The sequence below is a fragment of the Oncorhynchus tshawytscha genome, linkage group LG28 (assembly GCF_018296145.1).
Source record: "Oncorhynchus tshawytscha isolate Ot180627B linkage group LG28, Otsh_v2.0, whole genome shotgun sequence".
NCBI classification, from domain to species: Eukaryota; Metazoa; Chordata; class Actinopteri; order Salmoniformes; family Salmonidae; genus Oncorhynchus; species Oncorhynchus tshawytscha.
The window spans coordinates 36,005,080-36,019,700 of NC_056456.1; the positions used below are offsets into that span (position 1 = coordinate 36,005,080).

Sequence of the window (14,621 nt, forward strand, 5' to 3'; positions counted from 1 at the left end):
TGGTTAGAGCGTTGGACTAGTAACCGGAAGGTTGCAAGTTCAAACCCTCGAGCTGACAAGGTACAAATCTTTCATTCTGCCCCTGAACAGGCAGTTAACCCACTGTTCCTAGGCTGTCATTGAAAATAATAATTTGTTCTTAACTGACTTGCCTAGTTAAATAAAGGTAAAAAAAAAACACATGTCTGATCACATAATGATGGAAATCTGATTGCAGGATTTATTAATAAGCAATGACAATCTGATCGAGGTGTTACAGGTCTCTATAGAACATCACACCAATAACAGGACAGTGAGTTATTTAGTATGTGTATGTGATGTGATTCCTGTGGGAATTGAATCCGTATCTTGTGTCTTACTTTTCCAACTGAGCCACAGAGGAAAACATATTGTTAACATATTGAAAACATATTTTAACCCATGCTGGTTTGAAATTACGTTTGTCACTTTTTAAATGACCCCCTCAACCTTCTTCATAACATTGCCTTTAGCATTTTGGTGTAATACATTGACATAACTTGTTGTTTTGGACATTTTAATTGACAGGTGCGAAGGGTGACCCGGGCTTCAATGGCCCCAACGGACCGCATGGCGCCACCGGTCGACCAGGATCCGATGGCTTCCCTGGCGCTGTGGGAGACCCCGGACCCCCGGTGAGTTAGTGGGCTAGTCTGTCAGAGGAACATTAATCCACCCAGGGTCATTTTGATTTGAAATGTGGGGGGACATTAGTATCATTTCCTACATTTCTACACTATAATATTGGGGTAACAGTCAATTCCCACTGGGCACAAACGTTAATTCAACGTCTATTCCATGTCTATTCCACGTTGGTTCAATGTAATTTCATTGAAATGAGGTGGAAACAACGTTGCTTCAACCAGTGTGTTCCCAGCGGGTTAGTGCATCTGCAGTCTGTCTGTGTTGTCAGTGTACAATTTCTGCTCCAGGCTTCCACTAGGTACAGATCTAGGATCAGCTTGCCCTCCCCAAGTCCTAACCCAATCATTAGTGGGGAAAATGCAAAACTGACTTTAGATCAGCCTGTAAGGGACAACTTGTGATGACTTGCCATCCGTCAGGGTGACGGTTACGGTGGCTTGGTAGGTGACAAAGGCTACCCAGGGCTCCATGGTCCTGAAGGCCCCCCAGGCAGACCGGGCCCCTCAGGCCCTGGTGCTCCAGGCCGTCATGGCCCCCAAGGGCCCCCAGGGGATGTGGGCCTCCCAGGTCCCCCTGGACAAACTGGACAACCTGGACCTCTAGGTAGGACCGATAGAGAGAGAAACGCCTGAATGAAAATCTACTCCGTGGTAATGGTCTTAGGTTAACATTATGTCATTTAATATTTACTGAACAAAATGTGTTCTATCTATTTATTGCATATATGTGTTTATTCATGCCAAATCTAGTTCAGCTCAAAATCTGTTTTACTGAAGGGAAACCTTTTTCTTTGCATCACCAGGCGAGGTTCTGCCCTGTGGCCCTTCCAACCCTGGCCTACCTGGCTTAAAGGGTCTACTTGGGCCCCCAGGTAAGCAACTACTGTACATACACACATAATCTTTAACAGTGTCAGTATGTGTTTTTAGGCTTTCTTAGCATACTTTGGGAGTCTGAAATATGATTAATAGGTGATGTATTGATTGAACGTGGTGATAGATTGATTGACAGTGTTGATACATTGATTGACAGGATACATATTGATTGACAGTGGTGATAGACTGATTGACAGGGGATATATTGATTGCCACTGATTGATCAACCTGTTCTGATTGACTCTCCCCAGGGAATCCTGGGCCACCAGGACCACTTGGTTTCCCAGGTCCCACAGGTCCCCTTGGACCTCAAGGCATGAGAGGAGATGACGGGACAGATGGAGGAACTGGACCACCAGGTAATGACGGTTTGGAAGGAATCATCACACTTTGTACATGGGGACTCCTGAGTGGCTCAGTGGTCTAAGGCACTGCATCGCAGCGCTAGCTGTGCTACTAGAGATCCTGGTTCGAGTCCAGGATCTGCCGTGACCGGGAGACACATGGGGCGGCGCACAATTGACCAAGCGATGTTATCCATTTCAAATGAATGACATTGTGTTCTGAGTTTATTTTGTAAAGGAGCTTTTATGTCATTAATAGACAGAGTTTAGTTGGATGGGTGGTTGGTGTGTTTGTTGGTCAGTGGGTTCATTTGTTAGGCAGACAAGTGATAAGGCTGTGATAAGTGATAAGGCTGTGATAAGTGATAAGGCTGTGATAAGTGATAAGGCTGTGATAAGTGATAAGGCTGTGAAAAGTGATAAGGCTCACGTAAAATCAAACCAGCATTGCATTCTATCTTTATGAAACGGATTGGACCTGGCTAGGTTCCGCCATACATCCAGTAGAGGGCAGTGCTAACCCTACCTCAGCAATGCTACTCCTACCTCAGCAGTGCTACTCCAGTGCTACTCCTACCTCAGCAGTGCTATTCCTACCTCAGCAGTGCTACTCCTACCTCAGCAGTGCTACTCCAGTGCTACTCCTACCTCAGCAATGCTACTCCTACCTCAGCAGTGCTACTCCAGTGCTACTCCTACCTCAGCAGTGCTACTCCTACCTCAGCAGTGCTACTCCAGTGCTACTCCTACCTCAGCAGTGCTACTCCTACCTCAGCAGTGCTACTCCAGTGCTACTCCTACCTCAGCAGTGCTACTCCTACCACAGCAGTGCTACTCCTACCACAGCAGTGCTACTCCTCCTACCTCAGCAGTGCTACTCCTACCTCAGCAGTGCTACTCCTACCACAGCAGTGCTACTCCTACCACGGCAGTGCTACTCCTACCTCAGCAGTGCTACTCCTACCTCAGCAGTGCTACTCCAGTGCTACTACAGTAAAACTCCTACCTCAGCAGTGCTACTCCTACCTCAGCAGTGCTACTCCAGTAAAACTCCTACCTCAGAAATTCTAATCCAGACGATATTGAAAAGAGACACAAAACTTGACCGTGGTCATTCCTCGGGCCTGTAATATTTACAAAGTAAAATTAAGAGGGGTTATAACTGAAGGGACTGGTTGGAGAGTTTGTGTTTGTAGTTAGTCTGAGTAGTTAGATAGTTCATGTCTGGATCCCTCTTCCCAAACAGGACACCAAGGATGTGTTGGAGATAATGGTGACCCTGGTCAACCTGGAATCAACCTGGACGGACCACCAGGACTCCGTGGACCACCAGGCTCTCCAGGCTGGCCGGGACCTCCAGGAGACACCTTCAACACCGGACCTGGTCCCGTGGGTCCACCTGGACTACCTGGTTTACTGGGACCCAAGGGAGATCCTGGTTTGCCAGGCATCCCTGGGCCTCCAGGTGCATCTAATTCACTGTTAATACACACACACACACAATATTTCACTGTCATAACATCTAGTAGTCAACACAGTGAAAGAGAGACCATTATAGAGCAGTGGACATTGGAGAACATTGCATTGGCCCACCAGACACTGTTACTGTATATGTACAGTACCAGGCAAAAGTTTGGACACACCTACTCATTCCATGGTTTTTCTTTACTATTTCTTTACTTTTCTTTCTTTACTATTTTAAGAGTGAAGACGTCAACACTATGAAATAACACACATGGAATCATGTAGTAAGCAAAAAAGTGTTAAACAAATCAAAATATATTTTATATTTGAGATTCTTCAAAGTAGCCACCCTTTGCCTTGATGACAGCTTTGCACACTCTTGCCATTCTCTTAATCAGCTTCACCTGTAATGCTTTTCCAAAAGTCTTGAAGGAGTTCCCACATATGTTGAGCACTTGTTGGCTGCTTTTCCTTTGCTCTGCAGTCCAACTCAACCCTAACCATCTCAACTGGGTTGAGGTTGGGTGATTGTGGAGGCCAGGTCATCTGATGCAGCACTCCATAACTCTCCTTCTTGATCAAATAGCCCTTACACAGGCTGGAGGTGTGTTTTGGGTCATTGTCCTGTTGAAAAACAAATGGTAGTCCCACTAAATGCAAACCGTATTGCTGCAGAATGCAGTGGTGCCTTGAATTCTAAATAAATCACTGACAGTGTCACCAGAAAAGCACTCTAACACCATCACACCTCCTCCTCCATGCTTCACAGTGGGAACCGCACATGCGGAGATCATCTGTTCACCTACTCTGCGTCTCATAAAGACACGGCAGTTGGAACCAAAAATGTCAAATTTGGGCTCATCTAACCAAAGGACAGATTTCCACCTGTCTAATGTCCATTGGTTGTGTTTCTTGGCCCAAGAAAGTGTCTTCTTCTTGTTGATGTCCTTTAGTAGTGGTTTCTTAGCAGCAATTCGACCATGAAGGTCTGATTCATGCAGTCTCCTCTGAACAGTTGCTTTAGAGATGTGTCTGTTACTTGAACTCTGTGAAGTTTTTATTTGGGCTGGTAACTCTAATGAACTTATCCTCTGCAGCAGAGGTAACTCTGGGTCTTCCTTTCCAGTGGCGGTCCTCATGAGAGCCAGTTTCATCATAACGCTTGATGGTTTTTGCGACTGCACTTGAAGCAACGTTCAAAATTCTTGAAATGTTCCGGATTGACTGACCTTCATGTCTTAAGTCATGATTGACTGTCGTTTCTCTTTGCTTATTTGAGCTGTTCTTGCCATTATATGGACTTCGTCTTTTACCAAATAGGGTTAGCTTCTGTATACCACCCCTACCTTGTCACAACACAACTGATTGGCTCAAATGCATTAAGAAGGAAAGAAATTCCACAAATGAACTTTTAACAAGGCACACCTGTTAATTTAAATGCATTCCAGGTGACTACCTCATGAAGCTGGTTGAGAGAATGCCAAGAGTGTGCAAAGCTGTCATCAAGGCAAACGGTGGCTACTTTGAAGAATCTGAAATATAAAATATATTTCGATTTGTTTAACACTTTTTTGGTTACTACATGATTCCATATGTGTTATTTCATAGTTTTGATGTCCTCACTATTATTCTACAATGAAGAAAATAAAACCCTTTAAGGAGTAGGTGTGTCCAAACTTTTGACAGGTACTGTATTTTGAATGGTTTACAATCTTTCATTGTTCTTGGTGACTCTAAGATGGGGCTCATTGCATCTCTAACCATATGGTGATTTCATAACAGGGGGATCAGGCCCGTACGGAGGTGTGGGTTACAAGGGGTCAAAAGGAGACACTGGGGACCCAGGACTGAACGGTCCCCCAGGGCCAACAGAATGTAGAGAGAAAGGAGCTGTTGGCCCACCGGGAGCCTCAGGACCACCAGGAGTCAGGGGCCCATCGGGTGAGGATCTAAAATAGCCACCACACGGTACAGTTCTTTTCGTGTTTGATCTGTTTGACACGCAGCTAAAATCAGGAATCGGTTAGGTTTTGGAACTATCCGCAGAGCATGTCATCGTTCCATAGTCATTTTAACAGTCACACTTTAAGGGAACTATCCCCAGAGCATGTCATCGTTCCATAGTCATTTTAACAGTCACACTTTAAGGGAACTATCCCCAGAGCATGTCATCGTTCCATAGTCATTTTAACAGTCACACTTTAAGGGAACTATCCCCAGAGCATGTCATCGTTCCATAGTCATTTTAACAGTCACACTTTAAGGGAACTATCCCCAGAGCATGTCATCGTTCCATAGTCATTTTAACAGTCACACTTTAAGGGAACTATCCCCAGAGCATGTCATCGTTCCATAGTCATTTTAACAGTCACACTTTAAGGGAACTATAAATGAGAAAAGATTAATATGGCATCAGTATTAACTAAGCACTTCAATACTCACTGCACAGAGCTTCCCATTGTACAAAATGCTCTGAACAGTCCTCCACCTCACATTTAGTTAAAAAGACACGTACTACTTTCAGTCATTTAGTGGTGTGTCTTGTTAGGTTTCCGTGGTGATAAAGGACATAAGGGTGCGATGGGTCCTCCTGGACGTGGAGTGAAGGGACCAGCAGGGATCCCCGGGCCTACTGGTCCCCCGGGACCCATTGGTGTCAAAGGTTTCAGTGGGTCACCAGGTGTCCCGGGCTTCCCTGGTGTAACAGGGACCAAAGGTGAGCCAGGTCCAATTATTATTATTATTATCAATATTATCATTATTATTATCATCAATATTATTATTATTATTATTATTATTATTATTATCATCAATATTATTATTATTATTATCCTCATTATTATTATTATTATTATTAGCAATATTGTTATTACAATTATTATCACTATTTATTAATTATAATTTTGATGATGGTTATTATCATTATCATCTGAACATACCACAGCAACAGGCAATGTCAAATAATATGCTGGTTGCTTTTACTATTGTATTACATATTTAATAAAGAGAAGCTATTTTTGTTTCCAGCTTGTCTCAGCACCCACCCGGTTGACTAAAATACAGTGCCTTCGGAAAGTATTCAGACCCACTGACTTTTTACACACTTTGATACGCTACAGCCTTATTCTAAAATGGATAAAATAGTTTTTTTCCCTCATCAATTTACACACAATACCCCATAATGACGTCACAATACCCCATAATGACATCACAATACCCCATAATGACATCACAATACCCCATAATGACATCACAATACCTCATAATGACAAAGCAAAAACGGATGGGATTTTTTTGTTGCCAATTTTAATTTAAAAAAAAAACTGAAATATTACATTTACATAAGTATTCAGACCCTTTACTCAGTACTTTGTTGAAGTACCTTTGGCAGTGATTACAGCCTTTATTCTTCTTAGGTATGACGTTGCATCTGTATTTCTCCCATTCTTCTCTGCAGATCCTCTCAAGCTCTGTCAGGTTGGATGGGGAGCGTTGCTGCACAGCTATTTTCAGGTCGTGCTCTGGCTGGGTCACTCAAGGACTTTCAGAGACTTGTCCCGAAGCCACTCCTGTGTTGTCCTGGCTGTGTGCTTAGGGTCGTTGTCCTATTGGATGTTGAACCTTCCCTCCAGCTTTCCCTCAGTACTGACTAGTCTCCCAGTCCCTGCAGCTGAAAAACATCCCCACAGCATGATGTTGCCACCACCATGCTTCACTGTAGGGATGTCCTTGAGACGTGACGCTTGGCATTCAGGCCAAAGAGTTCAATCTTGGTTTCATCAGACCATATAATCTTGTTTCTCATGGTCTGAGAGTCCTTTAGATGCCTTTTGACAAACTCCAAGCGGGCTGTCATGTTCCTTTTACTGAAGAGTGGCTTATGTCTGGCCACTCTACCATAAAGGCCTGATTGGTGGAGGGCTGCAGAGATGTTTGTCCTTCTGGAAGGTTCTCCCATGTCCACAGAGGAACTCCAGAGCCGAGTGACCATCGGTTTCTTGGTCACCTCCCTGACCAAAGCCCTTTTCCCCCGATTGCTCAGTTTGGCCGGGCGGCCAGCCCTTGATGGTTCCAAACGTCTTCCATTTAAGAATGATGGAGGACACTGTGTTCTTGGTGGTGGAAAAATTACCCCATTTTCATACTTGAGAAATAAAAAAATACCTTAAATGAAAATGACTCAAATGAAAGTGACAGTCACCCAGTAAAATACTACTTGAGTAAAAGTCTAAAAAAGTATTTGGTTTTAAATATACTTAAGTATCAAAAGTATAAGTATAAATCATGTCACTTTCATTATATTAAGCAAACCAAACCAAATTTACAGATAGCCAGGTGCACACTCCAACACTCAGACATCATTTACAAATTAAACATGTATGTTTAGTGAGTCTACCAGATCAGAGGCAATAGGGATGACCAGAGATGTTCTCTTGATGTGCGTGAATTGGACCATTTTCCTGTCCTGCTAAGCATTTAAAATGCAACAAGTACTTTTGGGTGTCAGGTAAAATGTATGGAGTAAAAAGTACATCATTTTCTTTAGGAATGTAGTGAATTAAAAGTTGTCCAAAATATAAATACTAAAGTACAGATATAAATACTAAAGTACACCCCAAAAAACACTTAAGTAGTACTTTAAAGTATGTTTACTTAAGTACTTTACACCACTGGTTCTTGGGGACCTTCAATGCTGCAGAATGTTTTGGTACCCTTCCCCAGATCTGTGCCTCGACACAATCCTGTCTCGGAGCCCTACTGACAATTCCTTCGACCTCATTGCTTGGTTTTTGCTCTGACATGCACTTTCAACTGTGGAACCTTACATACACATGTGTGTGCCTTTCCAAATCATGTCCAATCAATTGACTTTACCACAGGTGGACTCCAATGAAGTTGTAGAAACATCTCAAGGATGATCAATGGAAACAGGATGCACCTGAGCTCAACTTCGAGTCTCATAGCAAATGGTCTGAATACTTATGTAAATAAGGTATTTCTGTTTTTTAATTTGAATAGATTTGCCCAAATTTCTAACAACCTTTTTTCACTTTGTCATTATGAGGTATTGTGATGTCATTATGGGGTATTGTGATGTCATTATGGGGTATCGTGATGTCATTATGGGGTATTGTGTGTAGATTCCTTTGGTTTTGTATTTATTTCATCAATTTTAGAATAAGGCTGTAACGTAACAAAATGTGAGAAAAGTCAACGGTCTGAATACTTTCCAAAGGCACTGAAATGTTATGACATTTACGTGATTCTCTGTTCGCACTTTGAATTGAATAACTTGAATTGGGATAACGATATATAAATATGGATGCCTTGTTTTGGGTATCGCCTGCCTCGAAATAGACAGCCTGCAAAATAGACGTACACAACTCTGATATCCCATTTTGAGTACAAAGTATACCAGGACCGTGTTCATTAGGCACCAATAAGAAACACAAATTGTTTTTCCATTGCAAAATATTTTTCAGGTGATGCCCTAATGAACATGACCCAGCCAATGGACTATTTTTATTATTATCCTATGACAACTATTCCCAATGATGTCATCTTTCCCAGGGCCCAGGGGATATCCTGGTAGAGATGGGTCGGCTGTTCCTGGTACACCGGGTCGGCCTGGAAACCCAGGATCCCGCGGGAGGCAAGGGGAGAGGGGTTTTACAGGACGTGACGGTCAGGATGGAGACCAGGGGTACAAAGGAGCCAAAGGTACAAACGGTACATTACAGTGTATGCACATTGCAGCATCCACATGATAAAATACATACATAGTATTGTGTTTACCTTTGGTATCTGCACACAGACAGTCAACCTTCCTTAGAAGTATTTGTAATTACTCTCCTTATGTGGAGTGTCATTTCAGTGAATTTAGGAAACTATTCTCTCTGTGTATACTTCCTTGTTTACAGTATCCTATCTCTCTTCATGACTATGTGCATGATTTCCTCTCTGCATACTTTACATAACATTACTATTTCAGTGTGCTGTCCCTCGTCGTAGACCGTTTCTGCATAGAACGCCATATCACCCGTTGTTGTTGCATTCACGGTAGTATATATGTTGTACTTATATGTACACATAGTATAGTATAGTATATTATATTGTTCAGTATATTACACATTGACAGTGTAGAATGTCCCCAGGTCACAGAGGTCCCCCCGGAAGTCCTGGCCCAGTAGGAGTCATAACCGTTAAAGGACAGAAGGGCTCTGAAGGACCACCAGGAGAGGATGGCTTCACTGGAGCCAGAGGTGAGAGAGACAGAACACAACCCCCTCTGCACACTCTTACAAAACAAGGTGCTATCTAGAACCCGAAAGGGTTCTCTGGCTGTCCCCATAGGAGAACCCTTTGAAGAACCCATTTTGGTTCCAAGTAGATTCCTTTTGAGTTCCATATAGAACCCAGAGGGTTCTATATGGAAAATTGTACTTAGAACTAAAAAAGGGTTCTCCTGTTTGGACAGCCAATTAGCCTTTTTGGAGCCCTTTTTTCAGAGAAAAGGGTTCGCAGTAGCACCATGCAACTGTGTTAAAACAGATCAGTTCTGCTTTTGTAATAGATGTTGGACTAGGTTTTTTTATATTTTTAAATACTTCAAACTAATATAAGAGGATGCTGGTGGTAGACGGTGGGACTGTATTTTAGCAGGTGGTAGACGGTGGGACTGTATTTTAGCAGGTGGTAGACGGTGGGACTTTATTTTAGCAGGTGGTAGACGGCGGGACTGTATTTTAGCAGATGGTAGACGGCGGGACTGTATTTTAGCAGGTGGTAGACGGCGGGACTGTATTTTAGCAGGTGGTAGACGGCGGGACTGTATTTTAGCAGATGGTAGACGGCGGGACTGTATTTTAGCAGGTGGTAGACGGCGGGACTGTATTTTAGCAGGTGGTAGACGGCGGGACTGTATTTTAGCAGGTGGTAGACGGCGGGACTGTATTTTAGCAGGTGGTAGACGGCGGGACTGTATTTTAGCAGGTGGTAGACGGCGGGACTGTATTTTAGCAGGTGGTAGACGGCGGGACTGTATTTTAGCAGGTGGTAGACGGCGGGACTGTATTTTTGATTCTCTAATAATACATGGATAAACAATGCACTGTTCTTTCTTCTCAGGTTCCAAGGGCTCACGTGGGTCACCAGGTAAACCAGGGGGGAATGGACAGGATGGTCCTCCTGGATATGAGAAAGGGCTCCCAGGACAACCTGGCAGACCTGGTTTCCCTGGACCCCCCGGACCTCGAGGACCTAAAGGCTTGAGTGGTATAATTGGTTTCCCTGGACCAGTCGGTGATAAGGTACTTCATTACTGATACTCATCACTACATCTTAGATGTTCTTTGTTTACCTCATTAAACTACTAAAATTTGGTAAAAATTGCTATTATGAATGGTTTCCAGACAAATGAATGCTGCTCAAGATTGATGAATGAGGTGCAGTATGTCTGTATGTATTTAAGTTGAGAATATATTCCTTCCCAAGTAAGTGGTCTTGGAAGTAATGTAAGAACACATGTCTTTGTTAAGACACAGGATGTTTATGTGTGAGTATCTTGGTGTGTGGGTGTTACTGTGTGTTGCTATGCCAGTGGGTGTTACTGTGTGTTGCTATGCCAGTGACTGTTGGTTTATCCCCCTTGCAGGGGGACCCTGGGCACACGGGCCCTCCTGGGAATCCAGGCCTTCCAGGAATGACAGGCTTACAGGGTGAGTAGAGAGACAACAGAAAATACACACAAACATGATAAGGGGTACTTAAAGGGACAGGAAGAGAGGAAGGGGAGGTCATAAAGGGACAGAGAGGAAGGGGAGGTCATAAAGGGACAGGAAGAGAGGAAGGGGAGATCATAAAGGGACAGGAAGAGAGGAAGGGGAGATCATAAAGGGACAGGAAGAGAGGAAGGGGAGATCACAAAGGGACAGGAAGAGAGGAAGGGGAGATCATAAAGGGACAGAGAGGAAGGGGAGGTCATAAAGGGACAGGAAGAGAGGAAGGGGAGATCATAAAGGGACAGAGAGGAAGGGGAGGTCATAAAGGGACAGGAAGAGAGGAAGGGGAGATCATAAAAGGACAGGAGGAGAGGATTCCAAAACGTGGGTTATTATCAGAGTGAAAGTGCTGTAATTACGACTAATATCTTCTCTGCATCCTGACGCTCAAACCCTGACCCTATTCTGCAGGTGACCCAGGAGACTCTATAGGACAACCAGGACTACCTGGACCACCGGGTCCTCCAGGAGAATGCGGAACCTTAGGTGATCACAATACAACGTCTGCTTACAGCATGGCTCCTTATTCCCCAAACGGAGCTCTACACTCCGCTTGGCTAGAGTCAGAGTATCTGGTGCTCTACATTTGGACACATTTCCAACTGAGTGAACAATCACAAACAACACTATTACAGTTTTGAGATGATGACAACAGGATACAGGATGTTTAGGACTCCCGGACCTACCAGACAAAAACGTTACTACATAAATACTCACTTCCAATGGGGATTCTAGCCCGTACAGTTTAGAAGTCACATCAGTGCACAGTACACTCTTAGGAAAACTATGCTATCTAGAACCTAAAAGGGTTATTCGACTGTCCCCATAGGACAACCCTTTGAAGAACCCTTTTGGGTTCTATGTAGAACCCTTTCCATGTAGGACCAAAAAAGTGTTCTCCCTGGAACCAAAAAGGGTTCTCCTATGGGGACAGCCGAAGAACCCTTTTGGAACCCTTTTTTTCTAAGAGGGCAGCATGACAGAACTGTGTGCTATGTATGTATCATGATCATATCCTGTTTATTCATTTGTGTTTATGTTCTCCCATGATCCTGGTACTGCTCTTGTCCAGAGTTTGATGCTGAGTCATTAGAATAGGAGTAACTTCAGGTCACATATGATATTCAGAGATATTAACTGAATATGCTATGGCTAGCTTGCCGTACTTTACCTGCACACAGAGGATAGCTGCAAAATGGCTTATGCTCTGGTGAGGTCCCCAATGCATTAGGTGTTTTGGCGCTGCTCACTATACCTTCTGAAGGGTGCACCGATCGGGTCGATCAGGCCCCATCTGAGCCAGGTGGCTTGCCAACTGCTCCTCCAGCCATTACCATGCCCTCTCTGCCTCCTGCCTAGCTATGCAACAGATCTTCTAACGCTGTGCTCCCTTTACTCATAGAATCCTTAGTGTCCTTCTACTGGTAGACACTTGGCCTTCCATCCCTTGTCAGTGCATTCATCCACGAGTGTCTGGCACGTCAACAGCTTCCTTTCGTAGGCTTCCTTAATGCTCTCCTCCCGTGGAGTCATTGCTATGCTTTATCTTGGCCAGGTCGCAGTTGCAAATGAGAACTTGTTCTCAACTAGCCTACCTGGTTAAATAAAGGTGAAATAAAATAAAATAAATAAAACATTTGCATGGCCATTTAGATGTTGGTGCTCCTTGACCAGACTGGTAGGTCTGGTCTGAATGTTGTGCTGACAATGTCCTGGGGGAAGATGAGATGCCATCCCAGGTCAGCTCTTAACTCTTTCCAATCCGCTGCTGTTGTTGTCAGTAAATTGCTGCTGTTGTTCCCAGTCAGTCAGGCTGCTGCTGCTGTTCCCAGTTAGTCAGGCTGCTGCTGTTGTTCCCAGTCAGTCAGTCAGGCTGCTGCTGTTGTTCTCAGTCAGTCAGTCAGGCTGCTGCTGTTGTTCCCAGTCAGGCTGCTGCTGTTGTTCTCAGTCAGTCAGTCAGGCTGCTGCTGTTGTTCTCAGTCAGTCAGTCAGTCAGGCTGCTGCTGCTCAGTCAGTCAGTCAGGCTGCTGCTGCTGTTCTCAGTCAGTCAGTCAGTCAGTCAGGCTGCTGCTGTTGTTCTCAGTCAGTCAGTCAGGCTGCTGCTGTTCTCAGTCAGTCAGTCAGTCAGTCAGTCAGGCTGCTGCTGTTGTTCTCAGTCAGTCAGTCAGTCAGGCTGCTGCTGTTGTCAGTCAGTCAGTCAGTCAGGCTGGCTCAGGCTGCTGCTGTTGTTCTCAGTCAGTCAGTCAGTCAGGCTGCTGCTGTTTGTCAGTCAGTCAGTCAGTCAGTCAGTCAGGCTGCTGCTGTTGTTCAGTCAGTCAGTCAGCTGCTGCTGTTGTTCTCAGTCAGTCAGTCAGTCAGGCTGCTGCTGTTGCTGCTGCTGCTGTTGTTCTCAGTCAGTCAGTCAGTCAGGCTGCTGCTGTTGTCAGTCAGTCAGTCAGTCAGGCTGCTGCTGTTGTTCTCAGTCAGTCAGTCAGTCAGTTCTCAGTCAGTCAGTCAGGCTGCTGCTGTGTTCTCAGTCAGTCAGGCTGCTGCTGTTGTTCTCAGTCAGTCAGTCAGTCAGTCAGGCTGCTGCTGTTCTCAGTTCAGTCAGGCTGCTGCTGTTGTTCTCAGGCTGCTGCTGTTGTTCTCAGTTTTCAGTCAGGCTGCTGCTGTTGTTCTCAGTCAGTCAGGCTGCTGCTTTGTTCTCAGTCAGGCTGCTGCTGTTTTTGTTCTTTCAGTTGTCAGTCAGGCTGCTGCTTTGTTCTCAGTCAGTCAGGCTGTTCTCAGTCAGTCTGCTGTTGTTTCAGTCAGTCAGTCAGGCTGCTGCTGTTGTTCTCAGTCAGTCAGTCAGTCAGGCTGCTGCTGTTGTTCTCAGTCAGTCAGTCAGTCAGGCTGCTGCTGTTGTTCTCAGTCAGTCAGTCAGTCAGTCAGGCTGCTGCTGCTGTTCTCAGTCAGTCAGTCAGTCAGGCTGCTGCTGTTCTCAGTTCAGTCAGTCAGGCTGCTGCTGTTGTTTCAGTCAGTCAGTCAGGCTGCTGCTGTTGTTCTCAGTCAGTCAGCTGCTGCTGTTTCTGTCGCGCGGCACAGAAACAAACATCTGCTCTGTTCTCAGTCAGTCAGTCAGTCAGGCTGCTGCTGTTGTTCTCAGTCAGTCTTCTGTTCACCTGATTTGTTCTCAGTCAGTCAGTCAGTCAGGCTGCTGCTGTTGTTCTCAGTCAGTCAGTCAGTCAGTCAGGCTGCTGCTGTTGTTCTCAGTCAGGCTGCTGCTGTTGTTCTCAGTCATTTCAGTCAGTCAGTCTCAGTCAGTCAGTCAGTCAGTCAGGCTGCTGCTGCTGTTCAGTCAGTCAGGCTGCTGCTGCTGTTCTCAGTCAGTCAGTCAGTCAGTCAGTCAGTCAGTCAGTCAGTCAGTCAGTCAGGCTGCTGCTGCAGTCAGTTTTGTTGTTGTCAGTTTGTGTTCACTTCCAGTCATGTGAGGCTGCTGCTGTTTGTGTTGCTGGGCAGTGATTCAGTCAGGCTGC

At 44.8% G+C, this 14,621-nt stretch overlaps 1 protein-coding gene across 2 annotated transcripts in view; it reads left to right on the plus strand.

The window, feature by feature from the left end:
- The window catches only part of LOC112227214 (collagen alpha-4(IV) chain-like), a 69,042-nt gene that overhangs the window by 42,975 nt on the left and 11,446 nt on the right, over positions 1–14,621 (plus strand). Inside the window, exons 25-36 of one of the 2 annotated variants that reach the window (XM_042307973.1) lie at positions 547–653; positions 1,083–1,266; positions 1,466–1,534; positions 1,790–1,897; positions 3,129–3,347; positions 5,129–5,287; positions 5,895–6,062; positions 8,918–9,076; positions 9,502–9,609; positions 10,475–10,656; positions 11,001–11,064; positions 11,539–11,613. In XM_042307973.1, the coding sequence (XP_042163907.1) occupies positions 547–653; positions 1,083–1,266; positions 1,466–1,534; positions 1,790–1,897; positions 3,129–3,347; positions 5,129–5,287; positions 5,895–6,062; positions 8,918–9,076; positions 9,502–9,609; positions 10,475–10,656; positions 11,001–11,064; positions 11,539–11,613 (1,602 nt within the window). The remainder of the gene's footprint in view (positions 1–546; positions 654–1,082; positions 1,267–1,465; positions 1,535–1,789; positions 1,898–3,128; positions 3,348–5,128; positions 5,288–5,894; positions 6,063–8,917; positions 9,077–9,501; positions 9,610–10,474; positions 10,657–11,000; positions 11,065–11,538; positions 11,614–14,621) is intronic. The other variant, XM_042307974.1, reaches the window with a different exon arrangement.